The sequence below is a fragment of the Danio aesculapii genome, chromosome 17 (genome assembly GCF_903798145.1).
Source record: "Danio aesculapii chromosome 17, fDanAes4.1, whole genome shotgun sequence".
NCBI classification, from domain to species: Eukaryota; Metazoa; Chordata; class Actinopteri; order Cypriniformes; family Danionidae; genus Danio; species Danio aesculapii.
The window spans coordinates 20,212,426-20,229,925 of record NC_079451.1 but is presented as its reverse complement, the minus strand read 5'-3'; the positions used below and the strand labels follow the sequence as shown (position 1 = coordinate 20,229,925).

At 32.9% G+C, this 17,500-nt stretch overlaps 1 protein-coding gene across 1 annotated transcript in view; it reads left to right on the top strand.

Annotated features, from left to right (window-relative positions):
• Positions 1-17,500, top strand: part of adam12b (ADAM metallopeptidase domain 12b) — a 164,240-nt gene that overhangs the window by 125,869 nt on the left and 20,871 nt on the right. Inside the window, exons 13-18 of the mRNA XM_056477759.1 lie at positions 3,718-3,807; positions 5,592-5,787; positions 6,212-6,320; positions 8,884-9,082; positions 13,024-13,101; positions 16,595-16,703. Coding sequence (XP_056333734.1) covers positions 3,718-3,807; positions 5,592-5,787; positions 6,212-6,320; positions 8,884-9,082; positions 13,024-13,101; positions 16,595-16,703 — 781 coding nt within the window. The remainder of the gene's footprint in view (positions 1-3,717; positions 3,808-5,591; positions 5,788-6,211; positions 6,321-8,883; positions 9,083-13,023; positions 13,102-16,594; positions 16,704-17,500) is intronic.

The following is a 17,500-nucleotide window of genomic DNA, read 5'->3' as shown; positions in this document are numbered from 1 at the left end:
CCAAAATAGAGAAAACATCGAGAACGACACATTCTATGGTAAGAGGGGAATGTATTGTCCCTAGATGCAAGACCTCTTTTGTACACACTGAGTGAGATGATTTGTTAGTGTTTTAGTTTATATGCGATTATGCCTGTATGTTTTAAACTGACTTTTTAATTAATTGGATATTATTGTTTTAATTTTTACCTGTCCAGGGACTGCAGGTGGAAAATAGCAATCCTGCTACAACCTGGCACAATGCATCTTTCCTCTTTGAGGTTAATGTAATTTGTGTGCATGTCCCTGTTAAATAAATACATACATACATACATACATACATACATACATACATACATACATACATACATACATACATACATGCATGCATGCATGCATGCATACATACATACATACATACATACATACATACATACATACATACATACATACATACATGCATGCATGCATGCATGCATGCATACATACATACATACATGCATGCATACATACATGCATACATACATACGTATCATGTAATGTAATGAAGACTTCAGAAATGTTCTATGTAATTTAGATATCAGTGTAGACCTAGAAGGAATTAAAGCCTGGCCTCAAATTCAAAGTCCCGGATCATTTTATGGGAAAAGTTTGTTTGAGAATGGCACCCGTGAGCACACACTGGATGAGGGCAGTTTAGAGAAAACAGCAGGTCTGTAAAGAGATTTTGGTGACGCTGTGGAGTAGTTTCAGCCAGAGGATTGACCAAACCCAGCACAAGCCTTCAGCATCTCTCTCAGTTCACAGCAGAACTTTGTTCAACATGGAAAAGAGGAGAAAACGAGTGAAAAAAGCCCTAAAGACATACTTTTGTTTGTTTGTTTGTTTGTTTGTTTGTTTGTTTTTTGTTGTTACCGTTGCTTGTTTTGTTTTGCCTATCTTTAAACACACTTTATTTAATATGTTGTTTACTTTTGTTTTGCTGTTTTGTTTTTTTGTTTTTTTGCTTTATTATGGTGGCTTGAGAAAGCCAACATACAGAACTGTTATACTACATACACTTAATAATCTTCTGTCTTCTTCTTCTTCTTCTTAGACTATTTTAAGAATGCATCTTCTCCTAGACCGTTCATACTACAACCACTAAACTAACTCCAACCTCCAAACTATACTGAATTAAGTTGCTTTATCTTTTCCAACTGATCCCACTAACGGTTTTCCGAAAACTGACCCGGAAAATTGACTTAACATTGGACCAATCTTTGTGACCTCATAACTTTACGTCAGACTGTCATACAGACTTAAGGTTATAACTCAGAATACCAATCTGCCAATCACTGATCACTTTTCAAATTACTAGCCACGCCCTAGCAACCACTTACAGCACCCTAGCAACCATCCCATAGACTTCCATTATAAAAAAAATGCCTTTGACTTTACATTGGACATACTAACAACAAACCAATCCATACAAGAAACAAACTAATGACATACATACTAGAAACGTGCTAATTCACACCATAAACATACTGGCAATATGCTACTTCATACTAAATTCATGCTAAAAACATGCTAGTTTATGCTAGAAACATGCTAGCAACATGCTAATTCATACTAGAACCATGTTAATTTATGTTAGCAACTGCCTAACAACTACCCAGAACACCTTAGCAACCACATAGCAACACCTTAGCAATCACCTAGCAACACCTTAGCAACCACATAGCAGCGCCTCAAGAATTACCTAACAACCACTCAGAACACCCTAGCAACCACCTAGCAACACCTTAGCAACCACCTAGAACACCTTAGCAACCACCTAGCAGCTACCTAGCAATGCCTTATCGACCACTCAGAACCCCTTGTCAACTGCCTATCAAGAAACATGCCAATTCATACTAGAAACGTACTAAATATATGTAGTTATGAGTGTTTCAAAGTACTTCAATTATTTAAACTTTAAAGCTACTTCAAACTTTCAGACTAGGCTTTCTCAAGCCACCATAAAGTTTGTCTACGAACTTTACTTTTCTAGTTTTTTATTTACGTTGTTTCATTTATTTTTTGATGTTTTATTTTTGTTTTATTGTTTGTTTACTTTTTCACTTGTTGTTTACATTCAAGTTAACTCTTGCTAGGTTTTTGTATACTTTGTTTTTGTTTACTTTGCTTGTTTGGTTATACAGTATTTTGGTTTACTTTTGTTTACTTGTTTTTGTTTATGGTGTTTCTGTTCCCTGAGTAAGACCCAATTCATCCTTTCTGATGCTGCAACAAGACATTGAAACTTTGTCCATCAAATGGGGTGTATGAAAAAAAATGTTAGTGCTCAAGGTCTTAGTGAGCTTCTTCTGTTGAATTCTGCTTCACTTACAAAAAAAGAAACCCAATGATCTTCACCCTTCAGAATTTACCTCTCTGTCTCTTCCTCTCTCTTTCTCTTCTGAGATAAATGTCCTCTTTCCTTCAATTGTACTGGGACTCTGACGTTCACATCACTTCCAGTCTTGGGTCAGTGATGATGTCACTCACATACACACTTGAACACGGTTCACCGATAGCAAGAGTTCAGAGTTTGAGAAAACAACTCTTTTTCTTTCCTTTTTTTTTTTTTAAATCAGAACAATGCACAGACCACTAATTTAAACCAGACATGTCAAGACGTTCACACAAACCCAAAGTTAACATTTCCAAATGCTGGAGTTTTTCTTTTTTAATTTGTAACCATGGATGCAGAGAACTGGTTGACAGAAGGGATTTTCCTAAAACAATATAAACTCCACACCTGGAACTAATATCTAACGCAGTGATCATATGGGAAGTCTGTTCAGAGTCACCTTCCATTGTTTTTCGGTAACCTCTAATTGGATAATGTCAAATCCTGTGCTATTGTAGCGTTTTATTTTTCCCCTCATGATTCCTTGCACATATTTTTGGTAACACGTTATTTTGATGATCCATTTGAGTATTAGTAGACTGTCTGCTGATACTGCACCTTCAACAGGCATTTAACCTTCAGGACGTGTTCGGGTTAACTCGTTGTTCTGTTCACTTTGGGAATTGTAAATAAACGTTTTTGGTATCTGCTTTGGTTGTATTTTGCATTTCATTCACTGTATATAAAATGTATTTTAATTGTACTCTAAATGTCAAACCCCATTCCTCTAGACTAACATCAGGGGGTTGTAACAAGCACACATTTCACACTCTTTTATGACATGATTTCAACTTTGTGCTTCATTAATTGTGAAAGGCAATACAATAATGTAATCATGACACTTTTTGGACCACATTTTTTTTCAGTGCTGATTAAGTTGTATCAAATACCCTAAAAATACAAATTTGTTGCAATTGTTTTGTTTATTTTTGTTCACTTTGTTTGTCTTTTTTCTTATTTATGTATTTATTTTTATTTGTTTTTATTTATTTTTTATTTTATTTTATTTTATTTTATTTTATTTTATTTTATTTTATTTTATTTTATTTTATTTTATTTTATTTTATTTTATTTTATTTTATTTTATTTTATTTTATTTTATTTTATTTTATGCTTTTAGGTTTTTGGTGAGTCATTTCCACCACTTTTTTTGACCAAATAAAACAACATATTTGTAACTGTACTTCTAAAGCTTCAGTTGTTAAATTATGTCTGTTATGATGTCTGTTATGTTGTGACTTTTTTTCCGCATGTGATATAATTCAATGCCTTCACATCCACTCTGATCTGTGTATTTATAGGAGTGTCTGAACCCCTGTTGTAATGCGACAACCTGCACCCTCAAGGGAGATGCTGTTTGTGCACATGGACAGTGCTGTGAAAACTGTCAGGTACTTTTATAAATCTCTCCTGTCCTTCTTTCCTCACTTAATTTTCCCTCAGAATGTAAAATAAAGGGTGGAAATCCCATTTTCCTTGCCCCATTAATAAGTGCAACATAAACCGACATTTACACTCCAAACATAGGCAGTCAGTTTCCTCTCAGGCCTCCAGACACATAAATCAGAAGCGCTTGCTAAGAAAAAAAAGAAGCAAAACCACAGGCCTCCAGGATAGACCTCAGGCAAATTACAAGATTTCAGCTAAGTACTTCATTAAATGAAAAGTCAATAAAAAGAAATTAATCTATTAATCTGTAAAAATAAAAAATAATATCTAAAAATGAATTGAAATGAACTTTGTGTACTGTGTTGAACTTTAATTTAAATAACACTAACGTTTTGGCCTAAAAACGTGAATTACCTCTTTTTAAAATATTCTAATTAGTTCAATTACTTTTGGTTTTTGTTTACTTTTGGCTGTAATTGTTCTGTTTAATTCACTATTTCTTTGTTTTGCTACTTTTTCACTCCTTGTTTTTGTTTACTTTATTGTTTTGTTATTAGATTTTTGTGTGCATTATTGTATTATTGCTTGCTTTTTTGTTTCTTCTTTTTTGTTTACATAGATTGTTTTGATTTTTGATCTTTTACATAGCTCTCTTTGTTGTTCACCTCTTTGTTTTGTTTTGTATTTTGATTTTTATTTACATTTTTGTTGTTTTGTTCCCATTGTTTATTTTTTTTAATTGGCTTGTTTTATTTTTTTCTTATTTACTTTGCTTGCTTTAGTTTTTTGTTTGTTTGTTTGTTTTTGTATTTTTTTATTTGTTTTTTACTTGTTTATCAACATTTTGTAACAAGCTTGATAGCTTGTCTTTGTGTACCTAAAGTTAAAATCATAATTATTAAACCCCCTTTGAATTTTTTTCTTTTTAATATTTCCCAAATTTTCACAGCATGTCTGATAGTATTTATTTTTTCTTCTGGAGAAAGTCTTATTTGTTTTATTTCGTCTAGAATAAAAGCAGTTTTAATTTTTTTTAAAACCATTTTAAGGTCAAAATTATTAGCCCCTTTCCTAATTACCCTAACCTGCCTAGTTAACCTAATTAGCCTAGTTAAGCCTTTAAATGTCACTTTAAGCTGTATAGAAGTGTCTTGAAAAATATCTAGTCAAATATTATTCACTGTCATCATGCCAAAGAAAAATAAAATAAATCAGTTATTAGAAATGAGTTATTAAAACTATTATGTTTAGAAATGTGTTGAAAAAAAATCTTCTCTCCGTTAAACAGAAATTGGGGAAAAAATAAACAGGGGGGCTAATAATTCAAGGGGTTTAATAATTCTGACTTCAACTGTAGCTCATTTGTTTTTGTTTTCTTATTTTTGGTAAGTATTTGTTTACTTTTGTTTGTTTGTTTGTTTGTTTGTTTGTTTGTTTACCTCAAATGTTTCCCTTTTTGTACTGGTCTTAATTTAGCTTGTTTTTTTATTTAATTTGTTGTGTTGTTTTGTAATTAAAACTAATTTTGAAATTGGTTTCATTTAGATTTCACTTGGTTGACACACCAGAAAAGCAAACAAAAAGATTGTAGTACCAGTAATCTTTAATTCATGCAAAGCCTTTCTTGGCTTTATCCCACAGCGCCTTCATCAGAGTTCATCTTTCTCATCTTTATATATTTAGCTCTTTATTTATTATAATTTTTTAAAGAAATCAACCTTAGGTGATGCTGTGCACATTCAGATATTTTCTATTGTCTAAGCTCTCTGTTCGTCTATGTGTGCAGTTAAAACCAGCTGGGACTCCATGCAGAGAGTCCAGTAACTCCTGTGATTTACCCGAGTTCTGCACCGGCACAAACCCTCACTGTCCTGCTAATGTGTACCTGCACGATGGCCATGCCTGCCACAATATGGATGGTTACTGCTACAACGGCATCTGCCAGACTCACGAGCAGCAGTGCATCACACTGTGGGGACCAGGTTGGTACTAGTAAAGGTTAAATATGCAAGTTGCTCCGAGGCCGATGCAGGGCTTTTTTGGTTGACCAGAAATAGATCATAAGGTACTGCAAATATACACTTCATTAATCATACATTTTTGACACCGTAATTCAATATGCAAGCATTGTCGAGCCAGAAAGTCACGTTTAATCGTCCATGCGTTCATATGGCGAGCTCGAACAGTTTGAAAGCTCACACAGTGATTGCTCTTATTTATTCCATATGTCTGTTCAGACTGCCTTCCAAAAGGATTCAGGCCACAGTCTGACATATGTTCTCCTTTCATCTGTTTTCAGTTTATATACAAGCTCAAACAAGATGGAAGAATTGTACAGCATCATATTTCCACCTCTGACAGCAGGCATATGCTGTGTTATTTTCATTCACCCTTTTTTTTATTCAGGAGCAAAACCTGCCCCGGGGATCTGTTTTGAAAGAGTAAACTCTGCAGGTGATCCCTATGGAAATTGTGGAAAAGACTCTAAAGGGTCCTTCGCAAAATGTGAAGCAAGGTATGCAGTTTTGATAACACTTGGAGCTGTACGTTTTTCTAAATATGGCATTATTTATTTATTTAGTTTGTTTCTTTGCTTGTTTGTTTATTTATTATGGGTGTTAGCTGATTATAAATGTTTTTTTTTAATATTGCATCACTTAAAGAGCCCCTATTATGGTTTTGGGGTCTCCAACAACAGGCTAATATGCATGCAAGGTCAAAAACACTTTCATTGTCTTATAATATGCATTTATTTTTACCTAATTATCTTAACGACTCCAATATGATTCAGCAATTAATTTGTTCCCAAACCCCTCCTTTGCGTGAGGCTAATCTCATGATCCAGTCTTTTGTGGTTGGTCGACTGGGTTCAGTGTGAGACAGAGAGAAACGCCCACCACGGTTATGAAGTAGCTCAGAGCATGTGAGAGCCCAATGCAGGAGTGCAATAAAGCAATGCAGTTAAACACCAACATATTACCCTACTCTTAACCCTAAAGCTACGGTCACACTGGGCTTTGTGTGTGCGAAATTCTGTCGTACGGCGCTGCAAAAAGGGGCGGGATTAAACAAGATAATTAGACATTTAAAAAGGCAACGATTGCTCAATATTTTAAATTTCTGTCCAGAGAGGTCCTGTTTTGATCCTTGATTGGTCTCACGCAGTCAAGTGATGCGATTTCGCAGGTCAGAGTTCACCAAGCTTGAACTTTGCACCGCACCAACTTGCGTAACTTAACGCATGACCCCGCGTTTCCGGTCTGACGCATTCGCATGCGTATGAATGGAAGTCTATGGGAAGAAAAGTCAAGTGTGACCGCAGCTTAACCCCGAGTAACTACAATGACACATTCAGAATTAATCCACAGAGTGGCAAAAGTTGAACTATTTTGAAAATTGACCATGCCGCACGTGTGAAGAACAGCTGATGGTGGTTATAGCAAAGACCAACGGCAGAGGATTGCGAGCGCATTTAAATCAGTAAAGGAAGAAGCACACGTTGCGTTTTCAACGTGCTTTTGAACGCAATATGTGAATAAAAAGAGTTAACCTGAGAGATGCATTAAAAGCACTGATCTATAATAGATAAGTGATTACAAGCTGCGCGAAACAATCATAAGTTACAACACACAATTAAATAAATATTTTGCAAACTACAGAAAACGAGGCAACAATTATAATTACACTTACATGTTATGATCCTGAGGAAGAAGAAACTGATCCATATAAACTGTAACAGTTACTGATAAAGTCCTGTACATAATAATCTCTGCTGCTCCTTCCTTTAATAACAAACGGCCGGTAATCCCATGTTGCACTGTAGGTTATTGTAGCAATCATCAGAAAAATGAAAGGAACAAACACAGCACACGGTTGGCTGTACTGTGGTATTGTTGTGAAAATGAACTTTAACTGTTTATTCCCCACAGCCGAATCTCTATCTGTCAGTGATCATCATCTTAATGTCATGATCAGTCCCGTGATCCCCTGTGCTCTGCTAGTGTCGAAGGGAAAGGCATGTTCGCGTTTTACCGGATCCAGCACTTCATATTTGGTGATGTACCGTATTGACGTTGATGCGTTCAGGCAAAAGATCCAAACCCAACGCGATTCATTTATACGATTCTGAGTCGACTAATTCGGTAAAGAATCAATAGTTTTAAACACAGTGCACTTTCAGATTTAAACCTCAACTGGATGTTTCCATTCACTTAGACCTGTGTTAACCCATAATAGAGGCTCTTTAATGTAGTATTGTTTTATAATGCTTGGCTTCTAATGCTTTGATTTTTCCTTTTTTGTTTCTTTTTCATTTTTGTGTTGTGATTTATTTTTTTTTTTTTTTTTTGTTAAATAATAATTGTTAATTTTCAGATTCCCACTTTCATTTTTATTTATATGTTATATATTTTAATAGCTTTTTGCCTTAGTTTATTTAGTTTGCTTCCTGTACTTGTGTGTTTTGATTTATATTTTTCATATATTTTTATTGACTTTTACCTCACTTTGTTTAATTTTGCTTGTTTTTCTCATTGTTTGATACTTTATTTTACTATATTTTACTTTCTTTCTAGTAATTTCTAATCACAGAGCTTTTATTTATGTATTTATTTTACTTTTATTGAAAGCTTAAGCTTTTATGGTGCTTCTGCAGTGCACGCAAAATTCTAATTCATATTAAACAATAGTCATTTCTGTGGACGACACATTCTTAAAACAAAAGAATGTTAATATGATGAGTGTGAAATGAGGAACAGTATTTGTTAAGGCTGTTCTGATTCACTAATGTCACTTGCTGTCTAATTGTTACGGGACGCCCATCAAACATGTTGTAATGAATGTAATTTTATTAATTTCTCTGCAGCGTGTCATTATTATTCAGTGACAGAAGCGGCCCCGTGGTTTCGCATATAATCTCTTGTCACTATTAATTACAATCTCTGCTCCTCACACACGAATGAGAGGCTGTGAAAAGCAAAATTACCTCAAGAAATGTCTGTTGTTTTATGGCATTATTCCTTTTATTAGGCGTAAGAGCATTTAGCACTTTTGTTCTCATTGTGTTTCGGCTGAAACAGAGATGCCAGGTGTGGTAAGATTCAGTGCCAAGGAGGTGCTAACCGGCCAGTGATCGGAACCAATGCAGTTTCAATCGAGACGAATATACCTCTGCAGGAAGGAGGACGTCTTTTGTGCAGAGGAACACACGTGTACCTGGGAGATGACATGCCTGATCCTGGACTGGTGCTTGCTGGAACTAAGTGTGCTGAGGGAAAGGTACAAGTGTGTTCCTCTTCACACAAATGATCTTACTTACTTACTTTATACATTTTATTGAGTGAGTTATTTAAAGGATCTGCTAGAGATTTAAAGGATTGACTAGAGATCTGCAAGTTTTTGAAATTAAGAAAAATTTATGAATTATCAATGGGGTAAATAATGAGATTATATTTTTCTCTTTTTATTATCAAGAAATAATGTTAGATGAGCGAGGCTGAAGATTAAAAAGATATTCAAAATATGATATTATATTATATTATATTATATTATATTATATTATATTATATTATATTATATTATATTATATTATTTATATTATTTATTATATTATATTATATTATATTATATTATATTATATTATATTATATTATATTATATTATATTTATTATATTATATTATATTATATTATATTATATTATATTATATTATATTATATTATATTATATTATATATTATGTATTATATTATATTATATTATATTATATTATATTATATTATATTATATTATATTATATTATATTATATTATTTATATTTATTATATTATATTATATTATATTATATTATATTATATTATATTATATTATATTATATTATATTATATTATATTATATTATATTATATTATATTATATTATATTATTATATTATATTATATTATATTATATTATATTATATTATATTATATTATATTATATTATTATATTATATTATATTATATTATATTATATTATATTATATTATATTATATTATATATTATATGTATTATATTATATTATATTATATTATATTATATTATATTATATTATATTATATTATATTATATTATATTATTTATATTTATTATATTATATTATATTATATATATTATATTATATTATATTATATTATATTATATTATATTATATTATATTATATTATATTATATTATATTATATTATATTATATTATATTTATGCATAATATTATAATATATACACATGTGATACATATAAGGGAGGTGCATCTCAGAACTGGAGCTGATATGATGCCTACTGTATCTCTACGCATAGCCAAGCCAACAATATGATACATTAAATATACTTGAAGTAGCTAGCAATACTATATGATACGATTCACATCTATCACAATCCAGTATGATCTGATTTCAATTTGATTCATAGGATAAAAAGTCTTAGGCGAATGTCAGTTCCTCTAAAACTCGTTGAAAGGTATGCAAATGATATTACCTCTGACACTCTTATTTTCACTACTATTATAGAGTTTTACAGTATAACTACTATTGAAGCCAAACAGAATTTCTGTTTTGTTTTGTATTGACAGCATTACCTTTTATAGTTAGCCAAACAAATAGAAGAACATTAGAAAAATTTGAATCTAAAACTGCTCTTTAAAAAATCTAAAAAATCTTTAAAAAGTGAATAATTTTATTTTACACCAAATAAAAAAAGAAAGTAAATAATGAAAAATATTACATTTTACCATATTTGCTATAAGAAGCATTCAACAAAATTCGAGTTTAAAATTGTACTAGCTTACAAGCTGTTTACCCATTACTTTCTATTAACTTACTGCTATCATAAAAATGTATGTGGCTTTAAAATTATACAAAAGAACCATTAAATGCCAACAACAAATATTTTAGCAAAATGCATATTTTATTGCACCAAGTCTGTTTAGTGTGCATGCACACAGCCGTGATCAGTCACAAACGTGTTCATGACAGAGAAATGGATGTGTTTGCATGACTTTTTAACATAATTGTATAACGTTATTGTATAACGATGGTTTGTTCTGTAGACTATCGAAAAAAATATATAGCTTAAATGGGCTAATTATATTGACCTTAAAATGTTTTTTAAAAAATTAAAAACTGCTTTTATTCTTGCTGAAATAAAAAGAATAAGACTTTCTCCAGAAGAAAAATATTATCAGACATACTGTGAAAATTTCCTTGCTCTGTTAAACATCATTTGTGAAATATTTTAAAAAGAAAAAGGAGGACTAATAATTCTGACTTCAATTATATATATATATATATATATATATATATATATATATATATTTATATACCTGTGACATGTCAGTTATGCGCTGAGTGTAGCACAACATCTCAAATACATTAACCAGCACAAACATTTTTGTTATTTCCCATGGTGGATCGATTGATTGACGGTCAGCATTAAGCAATTAGTCCCCACTTCTCCTCAGGTCTCCATAGTGTTTTTATACGCCATGTTCACACAGCATGGTGATGACAGAACACACTTAATTAACAGTTTAGACTGCAGAAATCAATCTACATCTAAAATATCGGTCACTTCTAAACAATAAAAGTATAGCTCATGAATTGTTTTTTGAACTTAAAATGCCAACTTGTATCGAATATACACTTTTTCAATTCATTGCATCATCAACTATTTTCAACCAGTGCACCAATTGAGCAAATCGGGGGCTCTTTTCATCCCTAAGATATATTGTTATAATGAGACATGATAAGATATAACTTATCACCACAGGGATAAAAATGAGATATAATAGATACACATTATTCATCATCTTATTTTTTAAACTCACATGACTTTAGTTTTTTACATGAAGCACAAAAAGAGATGTTTAGAAGAATGTTCAAACTGTTATTTTCCACATATTATGTCTTAAAGCTGTTGTTTGGCTTCGAGAGTCTTGAAAAAATGCAGACATATGGATCACTTTTGTGATGCTTTTTGAAGCTTGGCCTCCATATATTGTCAACATAGGCTCATTCTGAAAACGTAGCCCTATATACATTTCTGAAGATTGCGAATCATGTAGCCAGGGGTATGTATGGCTGCATTTTGTCTTTAAAACGAACACTACGGGGCAGTACGACGCTGTTTTGCGCTACAAGCTGACCACTTACCTCCATGTTATTACCATTTTGTCCAGTTAGCTCACCATGTATGTCCACGGACTTAAGACGCAGAGAGGGCTTCCCCCAGGTTCTCCCACAGGCCAAAGACATATGACATAGGTGAATTGAGCAGACCAAATCGTCACCATAGATAAACTCTTAATCAGCAATATATCTCTCCATACCAATCCCTAATCTTTCATTCGCCATAAACAAGCAGGGGAGTTCTCGAGACCTACCTGAGCTCAAACTCCCCTCTCGCTCTGCAAACGGGAGGGAGCCCCGGGTTCGAGGTTCTTGAGCTCAGGGCTCTCTCCGAGACAGCATGCCAAACTCGCTTTATAATCTATCATCAGCTAAGTGTGAACTCTTGAAATAAAAAAAACAAGTAAATAACAGGGTGAGAATGTGGTAAAATCTGAAAATGTGGTAAAAATCAGATGAGAGCTTTTCATTTTCTGGATTGCTTTTTAAAACACTGTCGGTTGGGTTTAGGGAAGTTGGTGGGCAGGTCAATCTGTGCTTTTGAAAACACTATTGGTTGGATTTAGGGAATGAGGATGGTGGGTCAGTCGATCAGTCAGTCAGTCAGTCAGTCAGTCAGTCAGTCAGTCGACAGCGACCTCTTGTGGATTTACGCAAGAACAGCAGGTGCAAATGGCACTAGCGAGAAAAATTTGAGATCTCAAAAAGCATTCACAGCGACCTCTGGTGGATTCGCGAAAAACAAAAACTGCAAAAAAAAATTTACCTCCTGGGATGTATTTGGCGCTCTCCAGAAATGTATATAGCGGTAGATTTTCAGAATGAGCCTGGGTTGCATATTTCTGTTGTATGCAATAGAGCATAAAATTGTTAGCTTTTCCAGTTAATACATTTTCTATCCCAAACAAATATAAAACTGACTATTGACGTTAAATTGGCCACTCTTGCCCTTAAAAATCCATATCTGTCAACTGTAAATGCTACAATACACTATAACACAAATGTCTCCTTGCCTTGTGTAACATGGAGTTCTCTGTCTGTTTCTGTCTCCTCATTACAGATGTGTCTGAACCGACAGTGTCAGAATGTCAGTGTGTTTGGGGTGCACAAGTGCTCTGCCAAGTGCAATGGAAGAGGGGTACGTTTTCTTACATCTTCTAGAATTTTTTTTGATCTCTGACTAGCTATAATGCACTGGAATAAGATGATAATAAGTCCACACAAATGAGTGTCCTCTACTGAAAGTCCTGCCCTCTGCAGTGTAGCTGTCTGCCAAGGGGACATCACTTAGCTAACTAGGTCCACATACTGTAACTTCACATGAACTAGATTACAGCTATGATTGAAATAGCCCCTGAAAGCACAGATAAAATGTGGATTCTGCAATAAATTAGATCACAGCATAACCTTGTGTTGATAGCTTGATACATGCGGCCGTTGGAAGTGACACACTGCACCCTGAATTAAATTCTGTGATCATTTATTCATCATGTTGCTTTTTTAAAACCCACATGCCTTCCGTTTTTCCATTAAACACAAAAGGAGTATTTAGAAGAATGTTCCAACAGCTCATTTCCATATAGTACATCTTGAAGCTATTGTTTGGCTTGAAGAGTCTTGAAATATGGACTTATGGACCACTTTTGTAATGCTTTTTGAAGCTTGGCCTTCATATATTTGCATGTGTTGTATGCAATAGAGCATTAGAGTCTTTAAAGATCTTAAAAGACATTAAAGATTAGACCAATGCAAATAAAGGTAAATAAAGCTAAACACATTTTGTGTGTGTGTGTGTTGAAAGTTAAAAGCTAAATCACTGAAATAACCTGCATTTTTGTAATAAATTGTAATTCCAAAATCTAAGCCTTTAATAAGCTAATACAACTTACATAAATGACTAAAGCAAAATATGAAGAAAAATAGCCATGTATACAATACATAGTATGTACAGTGGGTACAGAAAGTATTCAGACCCTCTTAAATGTTTCACTCTTGGCTATGTTGCAGCCATTTGCTAAAATCATTTAAGTTCATTTTTTCCTTATTAATGTACACACAGCACCCAATATTGACATTTTTGCAGATTTATTAAAAAGAAAAACTAAAATATCACATGTTCCTAAGTATTCAGACCCTTTGCTGTGACACTCATATTTAACTCAGGTGCTGTCTATTTCTTCTGATCATCCTTGAGATGGTTCTACACCTTTATTTGAGTCCCACTGTAAATGATACTACAGTAATACTGAATCACCCTTTTTTCTCTCACTACACTATTGTATTTCCAGCATGTTGGGTGACTAAAGGCTTGTTTCAGCCACTGAAGTGCTTAACAATGGATCTCAGTCACTCCAATAAGATTATAGAAGTCATTATTTTATTTGTGTACCATTTAAAGTGTCATTCATCATCTTTTGATTTGTATGCACAGAGGAGTGCTAAAATGCAATCATGAAACGTTGTGGCCAAAACACCCCCGTACTATCTTTTGCATTTGTGCCCCATGTCAACTCTGCAGGGCACGTGTGTACACTTGTAATGTTTTATTTATTTTCTCTTGCTACACACTTCTATAAGTGCAGTTTGTCTTTTTTTCTGTAGGCTATGCAATTACATCCATTTTTTTTTTCAAACAAGGTCTTTTCCTTACTGGAACTGCACTGCAGGACAATCTGATCGTTGGTAATAAAGATGTCTGAAACTCTGTCTGCATCTTGGACCATCCGGCTGCTAGTGATTTATTTATTTTTTTCAAAGCCAGACTGAGCCAAAAAGTCTCAGACCAAAACTAGACCTCCAAAGCCTGAATTTTATGATGATGCATAAATTACATGATGCATACTGTATTTCATCATGATAGAGAATAGAGACACACATTTTTTTTTCGTAAAGCAAGAAATGAGATGTTTAGAAAAATGATCAAACCGCTCTTTTCCATATTTATTTTGGCTTGAGAAAGCCAACATACTGTTATACTACTCTGTCCTCGAAAACAAATGTATCTCCTTCTTGGCCATTCATGCTACAAGGCCCAAATTTGGTCAAAATGTGCCTAAGATTGTTGCTATATCTCCTCATGCCAATCAGACTTATTGTTTTGGAATACATTTTTTTTAAATATTACATTTTAATAATCCAGTTATATAAAAAAATTATACATGCCCCAAATTTGGCCAAAAGCTGTGTTATGCGCTAGATTTTGTGGCTATAGCTTTTCAGGTTTATCAGACGTTTAGTTTTCCAATAAATAATTTTTAAATATTATTTTTCTCAAAAAAACATAATTTTCTCATAAACTTTATGACTTAAACTCCATTTTATTTTACTGATATGGCAAGCCATTTTTCATGCATCACTTTCACACTTATTTAGCATTATATTTTCAATAAACCATGGCTAGCCATTTTTACATAAAGTCCAAGTCCAGTTTTTGGCTGTCATAGAGACATCGAGGTTGATTTATATCACCAATATTGGCAAGAGGCTTCTATGTATCATCACTAATCTGTCAATTGTCCACATAGCAATAAAACAGGCTAACCTAGCAACGATGTAAAAACAGCAATATCTCTATATCAAAACATCGTAGGGACCTGGGTATTGGCTCATTTGACTGGCAAATAGGACTTCCTGTGTACTATGCATGTGTACCAAGTGCTAATAATGATTAGCTACATACTATTAATGATTATCTAAGTGCAACAACATATGCTAGAAATGCCTACTAAGTATTAGCATTTGATCAAACATGTACACGAGCGTTGCCATTAAGCAACTGCTTAGCAACCACCTAGCAATGACATAAACATTTTAGCAACTGCCTAGCAACCTCTGTGCTTACTGCCATTTTAGGTTCTAGTTACATCTTAAAGTTGTTGTTTGGCTTCAAGAGTCTATCAATAGCACATTTTATTCATGTGTGTATAATAGTTTATTATAATATATATATATATAAGCTAATAATAGTTTTGTCTTCGACTTCGACATGGGCATAACTTCATTTAAAAAATCTTATTTTACAGAAAATCCTCTAAATTTTAAGATATACGAAGTGTTGCACAATGTTTTGTCTATTTTATCTGATAAACCTCAGATAAAAGTCAGATTTTTAAAAAATATTTAGATTAATCCTAGACCATAATGCTATTCAAGTCTACATTTATTCAGCTCTTAATCTGAAGAGTATCTTTGCTGAGAGTCTTTTTTACCCATGTTGAAACCATCAAAGCATCCAAGAAAAGTTTGATGTGCGTGTTAAGAGTTCGGGAGATTGAAAAGTTGGGTCATGTTTTTTGATGGGAAAGACATGGATGATCTTTCAAATTCGAAAGCAGGCATGCAATATTCAGACTGTGATTTAAACATGGAGTGACATCAATCAGCTTACACGGCGACCCTCGACACATGCCCTGATGGAAAAAAAATTAATGCAGTTTTGTGCAAATGGGAAACTGTTGCCCTTGAATGTAACTCGGAACAGAGCATCCATGAACTGAATGCTCATGAGGAGATCTCACACTGTTATCCCGCTGAATTGATGCAGTATTGAGCAGCAGGATGTTGATGATAATGTCCAGCAAGCAAGGATTAAGCTGTGTGTGGCATTGATAGTGGTTGGTTTGTGTTTACAGGAATGCAACAATAAGAAGAACTGCCACTGTGAGGCTCACTGGGCGCCTCCTTTCTGTGACAGGGCGGGGTTTGGCGGCAGCGTTGACAGTGGGCCAATGAGACAAGCCGGTACAGTGATTGACAGCTGCACTTTTGCAATGCCATAGCAGTATGCGCAACACTAACACAGCATGACTCTGTTGCTATGCTTCTGAATTGATTATGTGCTTCCTTCTGGTCTAATGCAAGAGAAACATACAGTTCAACACAAGTCTAAAAAACACAGATATATGACCGATATAGATATTTCTGTCTTTATATCTATGATATAAAATGACCTTCCCTAGTTTAAATTTTATTGCAGTACCATTAAACCAGATGATATTATAAATTTATTTATTTATTTTTGTTTATTTTAAATGATTTATTTATGTGTTCGTTTGTTTATTTTTTTATTTTATGTTTATTTTATTTATTTATTTATTTATTATATTTATTTATGTTTATATTTATGTTAATTTAAATTAATTAATTAATTTATTTATTTATTTATTTATGTTTATAACTCATCATCAATAATAATAATAATAATAATAATAATAATAACAATAACATTAATGACATTGATTAAATGTATATATTTATTTATTTACTAACTCAATAGTTATAAATTAGTAATAATAATAATTCATTCATTCATTTTCCTTTGGCTTAGTCACTTTATTTATTAGGGGTAGCCACAGCGTAATGAACTGACAACTTATCCAGCATATGTTTTACACAGTGTATGCTTTTCCAGCTGCAACCCATTACTGGGAAATAATAATAATAATAATAATAATAATAATAATAATAATAATAATGATAATAATGATAATAATAATAATAATAATATATATATATATATATATATATATATATATATA